The 13,622-nt window shown below is 36.9% G+C and overlaps 1 protein-coding gene across 4 annotated transcripts in view; it reads left to right on the forward strand.

Moving 5' to 3' along the window:
* The window catches only part of slc12a5b (solute carrier family 12 member 5b), a 90,558-nt gene that overhangs the window by 74,245 nt on the left and 2,691 nt on the right, over window positions 1-13,622 (forward strand). The window contains exons 23-26 of one of the 4 annotated variants that reach the window (XM_013132420.3): window positions 1,338-1,546; window positions 1,822-1,836; window positions 1,940-2,073; window positions 2,261-4,622. In XM_013132420.3, coding sequence (XP_012987874.2) covers window positions 1,338-1,546; window positions 1,822-1,836; window positions 1,940-2,073; window positions 2,261-2,352 — 450 coding nt within the window. In that variant the 3' untranslated portion in view covers window positions 2,353-4,622. Of the gene's footprint in view, window positions 1-1,337; window positions 1,547-1,821; window positions 1,837-1,939; window positions 2,074-2,260; window positions 4,623-13,622 lie in introns of those variants that run through there. The other 3 variants (XM_013132422.3, XM_013132423.3, XM_020051957.2) reach the window with 3 other exon arrangements.

Here is a 13,622-nt window from a genome sequence, read left to right on the forward strand (position 1 = left end):
ACGGGCCTGGACATGTGCTGGCTTGAGCAGGGGGACCTTGCATGCGCTGCAGGATTTTAATCCATGACGGCGTAGTGTGTTACTAATGGTTTTCTTTGAGACTGTGGTCCCAGCTCTCTTCAGGTCATTGACCAGGTCCTGCCGTGTAGTTCTGGGCTGATCCCTCACCTTCCTCATGATCATTGATGCCCCACGAGGTGAGATCTTGCATGGAGCCTCAGACCGAGGGAGATTGACCGTCATCTTGAACTTCTTCCATTTTCTAATAATGGCGCCAACAGTTGTTGCCTTCTCACCAAGCTGCTTGCCTATTGTCCTGTAGCCCATCCCCGCCTTGTGCAGGTCTACAATTTTATCCCTGATGTCCTTACACAGCTCTCTGGTCTTGGCCATTGTGGAGAGGTTGGAGTATGTTTGAGTGTGTGGACAGGTGTCTTTTATACAGGTAATAAGTTCAAACAGGTGCAGTTAATACAGGTAATGAGTGGAGAACAGGAGGGCTTCTTAAAGAAAAACTAACAGGTCAGTGAGAGCCGGAATTCTTACTGGTTGGTAGGTGATCAAATACTTATGTCATGCAATAAAATGCAAATTAATTATTTAAAAATCAATGTTATTTTCTGGATTTTTGTTTTAGATTCCATCTCTCACAGTTGAAGTGTACCTTTGATAAGAATTACAGACCTCTACATGCTTTGTAAGTAGGAAAACCTGTAAAATCGGCAGTGTATCAAATACTTGTTCTCCCCACTGTTTATTGACTGCCCTACCAACCTATTGGTATGTGTCTCACTGCATTTGATGTAAATCTATTTGATTTTGTCTACATTTGTCTAAGTTGTCATAAAAGAAAATGATATTCATTATCATTCAACTAACTTGGTTCAAACAAATGGTACAGTCTGTGACTGGCCAACCTTTTCAATTCAATCTGTTCCCTGGCAACATGGGCTCTTACCAAAAAAGTTTTGAGAGGCCTTCTTAAAATGTATGAGCATCAACTACAATATTTATAATTAATATCAATATTTCGGAGGAGGCCAGGAAGGTAATCTCTGCTGTGCTGAACAGATTACCTCAAAGGTTTGTCCCTCTGTCTCCCAGGGCTAGAGAGAGGTTTAATCAAGCAGATTTTAAACAGGCGTTCAGGGGCTTCTGGAGAATGAATGTGACATGACAGCCTCTAACCTATTTGCTTTACACACAGTTCCCCAGTTGTGCTTTCAACTGACTGTCCAGTGGTGGTCTGGTTTTGTTTAATGCATCACCTCCAAACTGACAGGTGTCTTTCTCTTCCCTTCACCCTCTCACATTGTTGTGCGGTGCCCCTCTTTTAGTCTGTGGCTGTCTCCCGCCCTAAACAGGTTCAGCTGATCCAAAATAAGAACGCCACCCCCACCAGCCCCACATCCCCCACCACGCCTGCAGGGGGCGCTGCCACACCAGGACAGGAGATGCAGATGACCTGGACAGACAAGGCTGAGAACCAGGCGGCAGCAGCACACCCGGAGCAGGGCGGAGTCAAGGACATCTTCAACATGAAGCCGTGAGTCTGCCGTCACTTTCCCTTTCCATCAGATTGTGTCCAAAGGTCGGCGTGGATTTTTGCCCCTTCCAAAGTAAACAAGAACAATAAGGGCAGTGTATTCGTAGGCCATGGCTGTTGGAGGGTGCCAGTGGTTTTATAAGCTCGTTTCAGGAGTAAACCTGATCTCCTGAAAATAAAAGGCTTTAAGAATTGAATCCAAGGGACACAATTCCTCAATGTAAATTCTGTATTGTGACAAGTCATTTCTGTATTCTCTTCTTGCCATGCTGCAGAGAATGGGAGAGCTTGTAAGTATTACCTTTTTATTTCCTGGGATGTGGTTAAAAACAGTGATGACACAACGTCCTGACTACAGTGTAACCACTACCAACGTCTCTTTTGTCCTGTCAGGAACCAGTCCAACGTGAGGCGCATGCACACGGCGCTGCGGCTTAACGAGGTCATAATGAAGAAGTCCAAGGAAGCCAAGCTGGTTCTGCTGAACATGCCCGGACCACCCAAGAACCGAATGGGAGAGGACAACTGTATCCATCACTTCTTCAGGATTTGTTACAGTATATTATAGCCTGTCATATTTTAGGATATTTTTTAAAATATGATAATGATTATTATTAATATGACAATATGTGGCTTCCATGGGGCCCAATAGATTGACTAACACAAAAGGCTACAAAAGCCTTTGCATGTTCCTTGACTCTAACCCCCTGTCAGATATGGAGTTCCTTGAGGTCCTCACAGAGGGTCTCAACCGGGTGCTCCTGGTGCGTGGGGGTGGACGTGAGGTCATCACCATCTACTCCTGAGAAACCAAGCTCCAATCAGATCCACACCGCCTGCTCATCTTCACTCTTACTGGTCCCTGCTCCCACTATACCCCAGATACATCTCTCACATGCCCCTGACAACCCTCTAAATGCACACACACTCCAACAACATATCATCCCACTGTGCCCTGCGTTGTATGTAACCCCATGGCCCCAAAAGGCACCAACTAAATTCACCCCAGTCTCGGTCACCATTACCTACCAGCATTATGTCTGCTCCTCTCTTAATCTAGCAAGCTGTGGCACCACCCTATTTAGGTTCTTTAGTGGATGTCAGATCACTAGATATCAAATGGCACACAAGTTGCTTCTTGAACCGAGGAGTGGACCTATCCCAAAGACAAATTATTCACCCAACTAAAGTAATTCTTGTTTGGTAGACCAGTCATTTTTGTTTCGACTTGTTCCTGTGCTTTATTTGACTATTGCTTTTCTTCATTTTAAAAGGATCTGGGTTACTTGAGGGAGAGGGATGTAATATATTTTCATTGCTGGTCTATATTAATTTTGTTCTTTTATTTATTTATTTATTTGAAGAATATAGTATCTTCTCTTTTTGTTATGCATGTTATGTAAGATGTGATGCGATGAAGGCATTGGTGGAAAGGAATGGGTTGAGAATTCATCAGTCGTCATTAAAATGTCTTCCATGGATTGTCATCTTGGGGTCAAGGTCAATTTAGGACTCCTGAGAAGGAAGGAAACAGCAGTGATCCTGCACACAGAGATACGTGTCTAGGAAAGAATCTGTTATGAGGATGTTGTGATCAGGATTGTGGGTCAACTTCATTACCACTCAGTTTAAAGGTGAGGTTGAAATTCAATTAACCACTTCTATCTAAATAGGAATACCCAAGAGTAATATTTTTTTATTAGATGGCCATGAACAATAAATAGTAAGGATAGTTCTATATTGATCTTGGACACACCTTTCTGTTAAAAATAGAAAATGGTTAGAAATTGCAGGGGTGTACTCCTGTACATGGTGCAAATGTTATGAAAGTTTAGAAAAAATAAAAAATGTAATGTCATATATATAACAGAAGTGCAAAGTACAAAAAAGGCACAATTTCATATGAACCAAGGGAGATAATTCCTCACCTTTCTGCTTAACTTCCTGTCAGCAACTCACCTTATCTGGGTATCATATTTTAATTAATTGAATAAAAGTAATTCTCATTAATCAAAGTAATTATAATTGAGTTGGTGTTGACCTCAACCCTGAATATTATGCTGGGAAACAGTGCAATTAGATTTAGAAGTTGCAGAGGGACACATTATGACTTCAACCTTTGACCTCCCCACAGCTAATAACTGTAAATAGTGTGCTTTGTCCAATTATTTAATACAGTACATATTATTACCAGCCGTACCTGATTGTCCTATTGATAGGGACCTAGTGCTGACAAGACTTTTAGGTGAAATAAACTAGTGTTAATACAGTAATATAACTGTAAGGAGAAACCACGTAAAATGCATTGATATAAAGTAAACATCAATCACAAGACATTAAAGTGTTATAAACTAAAACAAAATTATTTGATACTATTGTACCAAATGTCAACAATTTCAATATAACCACAAGCCTACATTAGAATTGTCAATTGTCAATTGCTAAATTAGAGACAGACAGATATATATAATGTTTGTGATACACTGATATATTTTAGTAAATACATTTGTTTTTCTTAATCACCATTTGGTTTATACTAATTCCAGTCTAGGAATGTTCATTATATAATTCTTGCCAAATACAAAAATACAAATTGTGCCATATGACAAGAAAAAAAAGCTTTTTGATACAACCCTCTTTTTAGTACAAAGGCATTACTGTGCAGTATATTAATTATGTATTAGGTGGAAATAAGCTGTGAAATTACAGTTGGTTTGAATGAATAGTTTTACATCCAGCATCACTGCAAATCCTGAATACCTTGTACTAGGAAAGAAGCATAGTTTATTTTCAACATGGCACAGCTAAACATAATATGACTGTCAGTCCCTAAGGGCATGTCTAAAACATTAACCCTGGACTAATACATAATTCACATTATTTTTGTAATACAAATATAATATAGATACATATATGTACATACAGGTAGACCTCATATTTCAAAGTATTCCACATATTATTTTCCGTGCAATGGAGGGCACTCTTAAACATGTAGTAGAAACACGAAAAAAAGATTATATCTATATAAAGAAGTAAATTATTTTTTGTATTATATTGTTTTCAAAAGAAAATTATAGAATTTAGGTTATTGAAAAGTTTACGTAAAAACTGGATAATTTGTGTGTGATGTGCACTGTATTTCTGTGAAAGATATTGTTTATCAAACGTATTATCACATTATAGATGTTCTAGAATTTCATCAGCTGCTATACTGACTATGTAAATATTGAACCAAAAAGAAAAATGTAAAGAAATATATATATATATATATATATATATATATATATATATATATATATATATCAGACGTGGGCGTAGAGAGGGTGTACAGGGTTGGGGTTACTTGAATAGAAGAGCAGGGTTGTCCTTGAGGTTCATTAGTCAGCTACATTTTGCTGCAACAGATCACATGACTAATAGAGTTGTTGACTAACTATTGACGTGGACTTGGCATGACACAGTTGTCTTTGTGAAAATGTTATTCAAATGTGAATTTAGTTGGAGCAAATGCAGCCCACTTGAGGATCAACATTGACATATGATGCTCAATATGAGATTTATGCCCTGAATGAATGTGCTGAATTTATCAGAGAAAAGGTCTTAGAACAGATGAAAATGGATTCAATCATTCATTGAGTTTATATGAGATATTATACAATGTTTCGGTTTTCCCAAATAGATTTAAAAAAAATGCTGAAATATGACTTTTGAATTGACTGATCCAGACCCCAATAAGTCCAGCTTCTAGTTTAGTAAGAGGTGATAGGGTCTGGGGTCAACCTATTAGATAATGGTAAGTGTATTGCACAATCTGCACAGTTTTAAATGTCACCCAAATACTACCTACAATCAAAACAATATAATCCTAAAAATATTTAATTATATAGGTTATATATATATAGGTTATATATATATATATATATATATATATATATATATATATATATATATATATATATATATATATATAAGGAAAATATAAAACTGCTATAATGTATATACAGTAACTGGAAACATAAATATGACATAACTTGTCTAAAAGTTGATGTTGAAAACAATGTATTTATATTCCTGTTTGCATGGTGTTTGTAACAGTAGTTTCATATGGTATCCTTCTAGACAGGACTTGGTTAGTTGTGATGTAGGACAAGTTGTCATGAAGGACAAGGCATTTGGCACTTGCATAAAGTAAATGTGTCCCAAGTTCATCTTTTGAGCTGAAAACAGATAATTATTTAGTGTCAGAAAGTCAAGACCAAGGGCAACAGCTGGAACATTGTTTACATTGTGGGCGTCAGCCAGTCTGCCTGGGGAGAATGGTTTTTATTCAAATATGAGTTTGGCCTAAGTCATTATTTAACTAAAGTAAAATCATATGGCGATTTTGAATTGAGTGTTTAAACTTGGGGATCTATGCAACAAACCTACTGTAAACCTAAAACATAAGAAAATTCTTGGACATATATAAATATTCTGTGTAGACATATACAGTAATCAGAATATCAGATCAGCTGTTCATCCCTATATGAAAAGTGACAGGGATGAACAATGTTATCAGAGCTTGGGAGTGCACTGCTGAGCCTACTGCATGAGGTTAAAGTTTATTGCTGCAATCTTCTGAATCAAGTAGATCCGTAGATTTCTGTGTGTGGTGTTATTGGGTACATGAGATGGAGAGTGTTGGAGCCATAGAATCATACAGATACGTATATACCTATGGTCGGAGAATGGCTGTGTTGTATGGTGTGCCGAATAATGTGTATGTTTGGCTTACAGTATGAGTCTTAGATATGGTTTCTATAAACACATACGATCCCCCCTACCATAACCTACCATCTTACTGATTCACCAGCAGTATGATTGTGGTAGATTTTAATATGATCAAAAACGACAAAACCAGGGCTTCCACCATTGGCAGAGGTCAGAGAGACCTTTACAGTGTTATATTTACACATTCGATGACTTCGTCTACAGAAGTAAGAGGGAGGTCAGACAGAAAGGCTGCAGTTAGACTGCCATACTCTGGATGTTTTATAATGTCTCATTACACATAAGAATCCTTCTCTACAGCAAAAAAAAAAAAAAAAAAGATGTCAGATTATATACATTTATGAACAGGGTGCGAAAAGGGCTCTCGAATCCACAAATCATTACCCTGTGACATTGGACTTTGCCTTGCGCTGAAATGTTGAAGCTATCAAGTTTGAAAGTGCTCATCAGGAATGCACTTCTGTTTACAACCCTGTAAAATAACTTGAAAAAACTCGGCCAATTTGACAAGACCACCACTTAATTAATGTAGAATCCAACACGATATATTGCTGAGAGGCTATTTGTGTAAGTCCAAAGCAGGTAAACAGGCTTTTCACTGTGATAGTTCTAGCGCATATGTGCACAAGTGTGAATCATTTAGATTTGTTTAATGCATGCAAGTAATGTATAGCACAGTTTGTTTCTGCAATCACAATTGTTTTTCAACTTGCTTTATTAAAGTCATTAATTGATTATTTTACAATTTAGGTAAATAATTAGTCGAGAAACAAATCAAAATCGACAAATAACATACCTACTTTAAATACCGACAATTATGCATATTTTCTCCAAATACTAACTTATACATGTGGATTTTGATTTCAAATGTACATATTATTATGCTTTTTATAACCACAAACACTGGGTATTTGCCGCAAAAAAATATTATTTTATGTTGTATATATCCACCGCGTCCAGAAAAGACAACAGTCGCGAGGGGAAGAAACTCCAAACCTTTACACACTAAACCCTGGTAAATTGCTACTCAGTCCAAATAGATCAGGACTTCCTTCATATCTGTGTGTCAAATTACACCAATGATTTACAATGTTGTGAACTTATGGATTGGGTCAAAAGAAATCCCAAATATTGGGGTGTTATTTTAAATAAAACACACGCTCCCATTACGTGCTAGCTCCCACTGCCGTTCTGCACTTGCTATCATTCTATCACCCCATAGTCAACTAAATTAGCTCAGTTTTTTTCATACAGACTAATTTTTAACTAAGCCAGGAATTTATTTCTTCTTTTTTCCACTGAGGACAATGCATAGTGAGAAGGATTTTGTAGCTTTTACTAAGAATGGACAGTTTATTTACTGTTCTGGTTCCCACAGACTTTAGAACCTAGTATATGCATGTAAGTGTGTCATTTTCATTACAGAAAAGTCAAACTCATCACATTGTGTTAGCTAATGTTAAGCCTTCTTTTTTAGGAGGTCAGATTTTTTGTGCAACCCTCATGACTCCTTCATCTACTCGAGAAGTGTGAGCACAATGCCAGCAAGAAAAAAATATCAAGAGCTAGTGTTTCTAAATCTTCACTTATGATATTGTATTTATACTTGGTCCATAGGAGCATTGTAATGCATTTTTAAAGGTAGAAATTGATGTAGATCTGAGAGGATAGCTATCTTGATTAGTAGGTGTTTTATGTTCACAATTTTATGTTCTTTAGGAACAAGAGTGATGATGTAGAATGAACAAAGTAGTGGCATGTTCAGATATGTCTGTATGTGTGTGTGTGTGTGTGTGTGTGTGTGTGTGAGTGTGGGTGTTTGTGTGTATGCCTGTCCAAGTGTGTGCATGCCTGTGAGTGTTTACTGTGCGCATCTGTATGTGTTTGTTTGAGAGTATGTACCGGTAAAGAAAGGGTAAAGATGGGACATTTGTAAATACATCAATAATTATCAAAGTAGAGCTTAGATATTTCATTTGTGTGTCAATGCAAGTTTAATATTTTACAGATATAGAAATATGTATTCTCTATTGTGTTCAATAATGATATATAAACTGTTGTTTTACCAAGATGTTTAACCATGTCAAAGGCTTATACATCAATGGCTAATGGTTTTCTCAAACCATTTTATAGATTTGTCTGCACAAAATGCAATAAACGGAAGTCATTTTATTACAACTTTGCTTGATGCCGAGTTTTTTTGTTTAATATCAAAGTATAAAACTGTCAGACAGTTGAAAGTAGTCTAAGGTGTTTAATGACCACTGGACATGTCAGTAATGCATGCTGTACAGCAGTCCCCTCTCCCTTAATTGGTTTATTGAGCTTGTTTCAATTAAAATGTACTGTTTATTTATGCATGATAATAGAGCTTGAAAACCCGTTAGGTTGATTAGAGAAAGACTTGAAGCAGGGGCTACACTGCTGTATGGTACCCCCACATCAACCATTTGGCCTGTGAGAATACATATCAATTTATAATAACATTGTGTAGCAGTATTTTTTTTTGCACGTGCCTATAATTAGATGATTAATAATTATTTCCGCCCTTTTTCTGTTTCTTTCTGTTTGCCTGGAATGTTGTGATACAACCCCTCAGATATCCTTTAAGGGTTTTTCACAGAAAAGAAGGACAAGCATCAGCATTGGTATTGTTTCTATGAATATTTGGATTTTAGCTTTCAAGTATTCACATAATCCTGGTTCTGTGAAGATCTGAGGACTGAGCCTCCACATCCTCTTATTTGCTGTGATGTCACCCAATTTTAAGGAGGAGCTAAGAGGGCTGTAGACAGAGATGTTGTGGTAGACACCAATCTCCAAAATCAAGTGTTGCAATTTCATTTTTGTAATATTTTCTATGACTGCCACTAGACTCAACAAACAATTTGTTTCATCAGCATATTGAAAGCAAATTCTATCAAATTTGATTTTGTGGTCATTTGAGTAATTTGTCATTTGTTATTTAGAAAATGAAGATAGTTGAAAATAATCCAGAAAAGCATTTAAATAATTCATCTACACCAGTTTTAAGGTCAACAGTAATGAGGCAATTCCAGCATGCTGGTCTTCTAGCCACAGTTCTTTCTCAATTGGATGATTCAGCTGTCAGTAAAACAGGTGGGAGTGCTCATTGAGCCTGCGGCTACGATTGGATTCTCAAGAGAAGCTCTCCCACACACACACACATACGCACACACTCAAACACACACTAAGGGGACCTGCATTCACCTTAACCCATTTGTCACTCAGTGCTTAATTTTCTCAAAATATTTTTTGTGTCAATCAACATTATATCTACAACATACCCATCAAGCTAGTTATATTTTCCATTGACTTAGGTCGGTGCATGTTCTATGGACCAGTAGAAATTCTCCATTTTAGGATGTGCTTTTGTATGCATAAAAAATATTTCTGATGTGAGTGCAATTTAATTTGACATGCAAGAATTATAATGCGTAATAACTAGTAAATTATAAAGCCATGTATCAAAATGGTCTTAAAGATCATTATTAATTACAGAACAAAATGTATTTGCTAATTAGTGCCTGTGGGAGTAATGATTAATTAGAGATTAATAACTTTTTTATAAATGCTGTATTATGTGGAGTTATATCACTAGTTCAGCTCTTCTGTTGTGGCATGTTTTTCAGGTTACTATAACACTGTTTTGATATGACACTTGTGTCAACCTTAAAGTGTACCACAGTTTTTAGAGAATTTTAGAGCAGTTTCACTGTCAAGGATTTGTCATAGACATTTGTGACTTCTCCCAGAAAATTGAGCTCATCCACTTCCCCTTCCATGTCAGGTGCAGTAACCTCATTGACCACACGGGTGTGACAAACAACAACAGAATGTCCGGGCTTCCTGCCCCATTCAGCATTAGTAAATGCATATCTCCACTCTAGCATGTTCTTTACCACTTGCATGTCATGTTCACTTTGTGTCCTTTTTTGCCTCTTTGCTCTGTCCCTACAACTGTGTCTTTGTTTCTCATTGTGTAACACATTTCTTTTTTAATTTCTACATGTTCAGGGAACTGTGTACTGGTAGCATGTGCCTCTTTTCGCTAATGCTGCTTTGCTTGCTCTGACTTCCTTACAAGTGTTACAGCGTTGAGTGTCATAGTCAGTCCCTAATTTGCTCAACTTTTCAGCTTTCTACCATACTGAATACATTCTTGTACTTTTTGTTTAGCCTGTGGATATTCTTCTTATAAATTCTTATTATTACTTGAAACGCAATGCCCTTCTTATATTGCAATGCTATTATATAAAGCCCACAGATAATGAACACAATCCCCTGACACAGCATCCCCAACCCCTAACCCATAACCCCCCAAGCATCATGTTTTTGATATGACATTCAGTGGATGGCTGTGTCCATGGTCAGATCAATTTGGTTTGGTTTGGTTAAAAGTGAAAGTTGAAAAGGCATCTTTCCCAGGTCATTGTGAACCTGTTCATTTAGTTTTGGAATTGAAATTGAATTGAGATAAAGAGAGGTCCAAATAATTTGGAAGATTGAATGAACAAAATTAAAATAAGGGAAGTAAACTGTTATCACTTCGCACCCAACAAAACCTAAACATGAGCATGGGTAAATACACACAGACTAACTTCACACAACACTTTAGTCTTCAAGCCCATTTCCCCCCCAGACACTGTGTAATGCTCTGCAAGGCCTATATTGCAGCCATTTTCATTTTGTTTTTTCTTAAGATGCCTTAACACTCATCTTAAGAAACTAAGATTAACTTGGCTGGTCAAGATGTTTCTGTAGGAATACATTTTGCCAACATCATCAATAAAGTGAACCAATTTCACCTGCAGCAATATATGACCTGGCCATAAAATCTATTTCAGCATATTTCACAGACAAGGTGGTGTGTTGAGAAACTTTTGTCTCAACCGTCCACAATAGTTTTTCCTATTGTGGACAGAAGAGAAACTCTCTAGGCTCTTTTAGATTCTGACACCTGCCATCTTTTGTTTACCAACTGAAGTAGTGGATTGCACTTGGTAGTCCAGCATGTAGTTCTGGTGGTCCTTGATGGATGGCTAACACATCTACACCTACCCCATGAAGACGGTTCCTTATCTGTCATAAACCACATTTCCACCGCAGGAACGTCTCCCAGGAACAAGGAACCTTTCGAGGAACTCACTGCTTTTCCACCGCAGGAACGTCTCCCAGGAATAAGGAACCTTTTGAGGAATGCACTGCTTTTCCACCACCAGGGTCTAAATTAAGTTACAGTTGCTGTTGTTTCATTTCCAGTATGGTACACGTTCTTCGGTGATCCACTATGGACGTTTTTTTAGTTTACGATTACTACGCTGACCAGTGCTTTCTAAAGACGTTCCAATCTGTTGTTTTTGGTAAGCCTAAGGTCATGGATATTTTGGGAATAAGCCAAATGCCAAGCTTAGAATCAAGACTAGACATTGACAGTTCTCTTATGCCTGCAAAACTGATATGTAAAAAATCTCCTGACAAACCCATGCCAAGCCATTTATCCCATTTATAACTTTGGAGATCTGAAGTAGTGGAATGATCTATAGAAACTGTCCTTTCTGAATGGTGAAACCATCAGGTAAATAAGTACCCAGAAATACACCACATAAAAGAACATTTTGATTTTCCTCACTGTATCTAGAACAATAGTTTGTGCTTATTAGAATGCCTTCTTCTCTCCTCTTTGTACACAGTAGAAGGGAAAGGGAGTAGTGAACAGAGACACAAACCTCCTTAAGGTAAATTTTTTATCAATTTAAACAACAGAATAAATCATAAAAACAAGCCCAATGTGAATCGCAAACATTTTCATGAAAGAAATAATTTTAGCATCAAAAGGACACTAACTGTTTTAGTCGCAGTCGGCACCCTGTTCTAGATTAAACTTGCTTAAATAATGGTTAAATTATATTAATTTAACCATTATTTATCCATCAGGGTCAAAGCTAAGCCCCACCCCATTTTGGGTTGATTACAATAAATTGTGGCAGTTTTATCAGATTGTTTTTTTAATAAAGATAAGTGTTTTATAAAGCTAAGCTCAAAAGATTGTCACTGTATGCATTTTGTTTTTATGAAGAAAGTCCTTTTTTCTCCATAATTACATTTCAATTGTAGTAATTAAGCAGATGGTCTTAGTGCTCACCGTTTTCTTTTTTTTCTTTTCAATTGCATCATATGGGGACTTTCATTTTGCTCCCAGTAATGTCTGCACAGTACTCTAAATCTTTTTTCTTAACAAATTGATTATGATTATAAGAATTTTGATTATTAGTGGAGTCCTTCTGTGGAGTTTAAATTTTTGTAATTTAGCAAATGCCCTTATCCTGAGGGTTAATTTGGGTTAAATGCCTTGCTCAACAGCAGGAAAACGTACTTGCAGGCTGTGATTTGAACCACCAAACATTCGGTAACCAAACACCCTCACACCATTAGGCTATCTCCTAACAACCTTCTCGAACTGAGGTCTTTGTTCTCAGGTTACATCATTTTATTGGCACTTGCTTTGTGTTGTAAATTTGTAACAAAGATGCTGACTGTAAAGCAGTAAGTAATTCCATTACAATTTTGCAAGCAAGCCACTGCACAATCAAGGTTACTGATATAAAGTGACTAGTTAAATTATTATTAGAATTATGGGTAACACTCCATGCAATGCAACAAGTAATTTTAAAGTACACTACATTTTACAGTAATTCTAACAATAATTTAAATATCTATACATAAGGCATTTTGTAGATATTGGACAAGAAGGTCAAGAAAGGTAGAAAGTTTTCGCCAACATTCAAGTACATGTGTTTCGGAGGCATGGCTTAGACCTCTTTTCCAGTTATTAACATGCATTGAAGTAATTCATCAGTCTTTCGTATCCAGAGCCAATTACAGTAATAAGTGCATACTTCAAGTGGGAATTGAAGCAATAACTCTGAGACTGTAAGCAATATGCTCCACCGACATAGAACAAGGCAGGACTACTTTGAAGACTCTGGGTGGTAGTTCAACTAAGTTCAAAACTAAGTGATCATAATGCTGCATGTGTTCCCATGTGTTAATTTAATGTGGCATGAGATTAACTACAACCAGTTAATTAGCAAGTTGGAAAATACTAGTTTCCCAATTACAGCTAGTAATGTGAATATAACAAATGCTAACATACCACCTCTTTAGCTGTCACATTGATCTTCCTACATTGTTAACCCAAAACTCCTTGTTTGTTCTATCAGTCATCCTTCTTAACTTTGTATGACATAATCTTCAAGATATAGATATGATCATGTCTCATCAG

The sequence above is a fragment of the Esox lucius genome, chromosome 12, assembly GCF_011004845.1.
Source record: "Esox lucius isolate fEsoLuc1 chromosome 12, fEsoLuc1.pri, whole genome shotgun sequence".
NCBI classification, from domain to species: domain Eukaryota; kingdom Metazoa; phylum Chordata; class Actinopteri; order Esociformes; family Esocidae; genus Esox; species Esox lucius.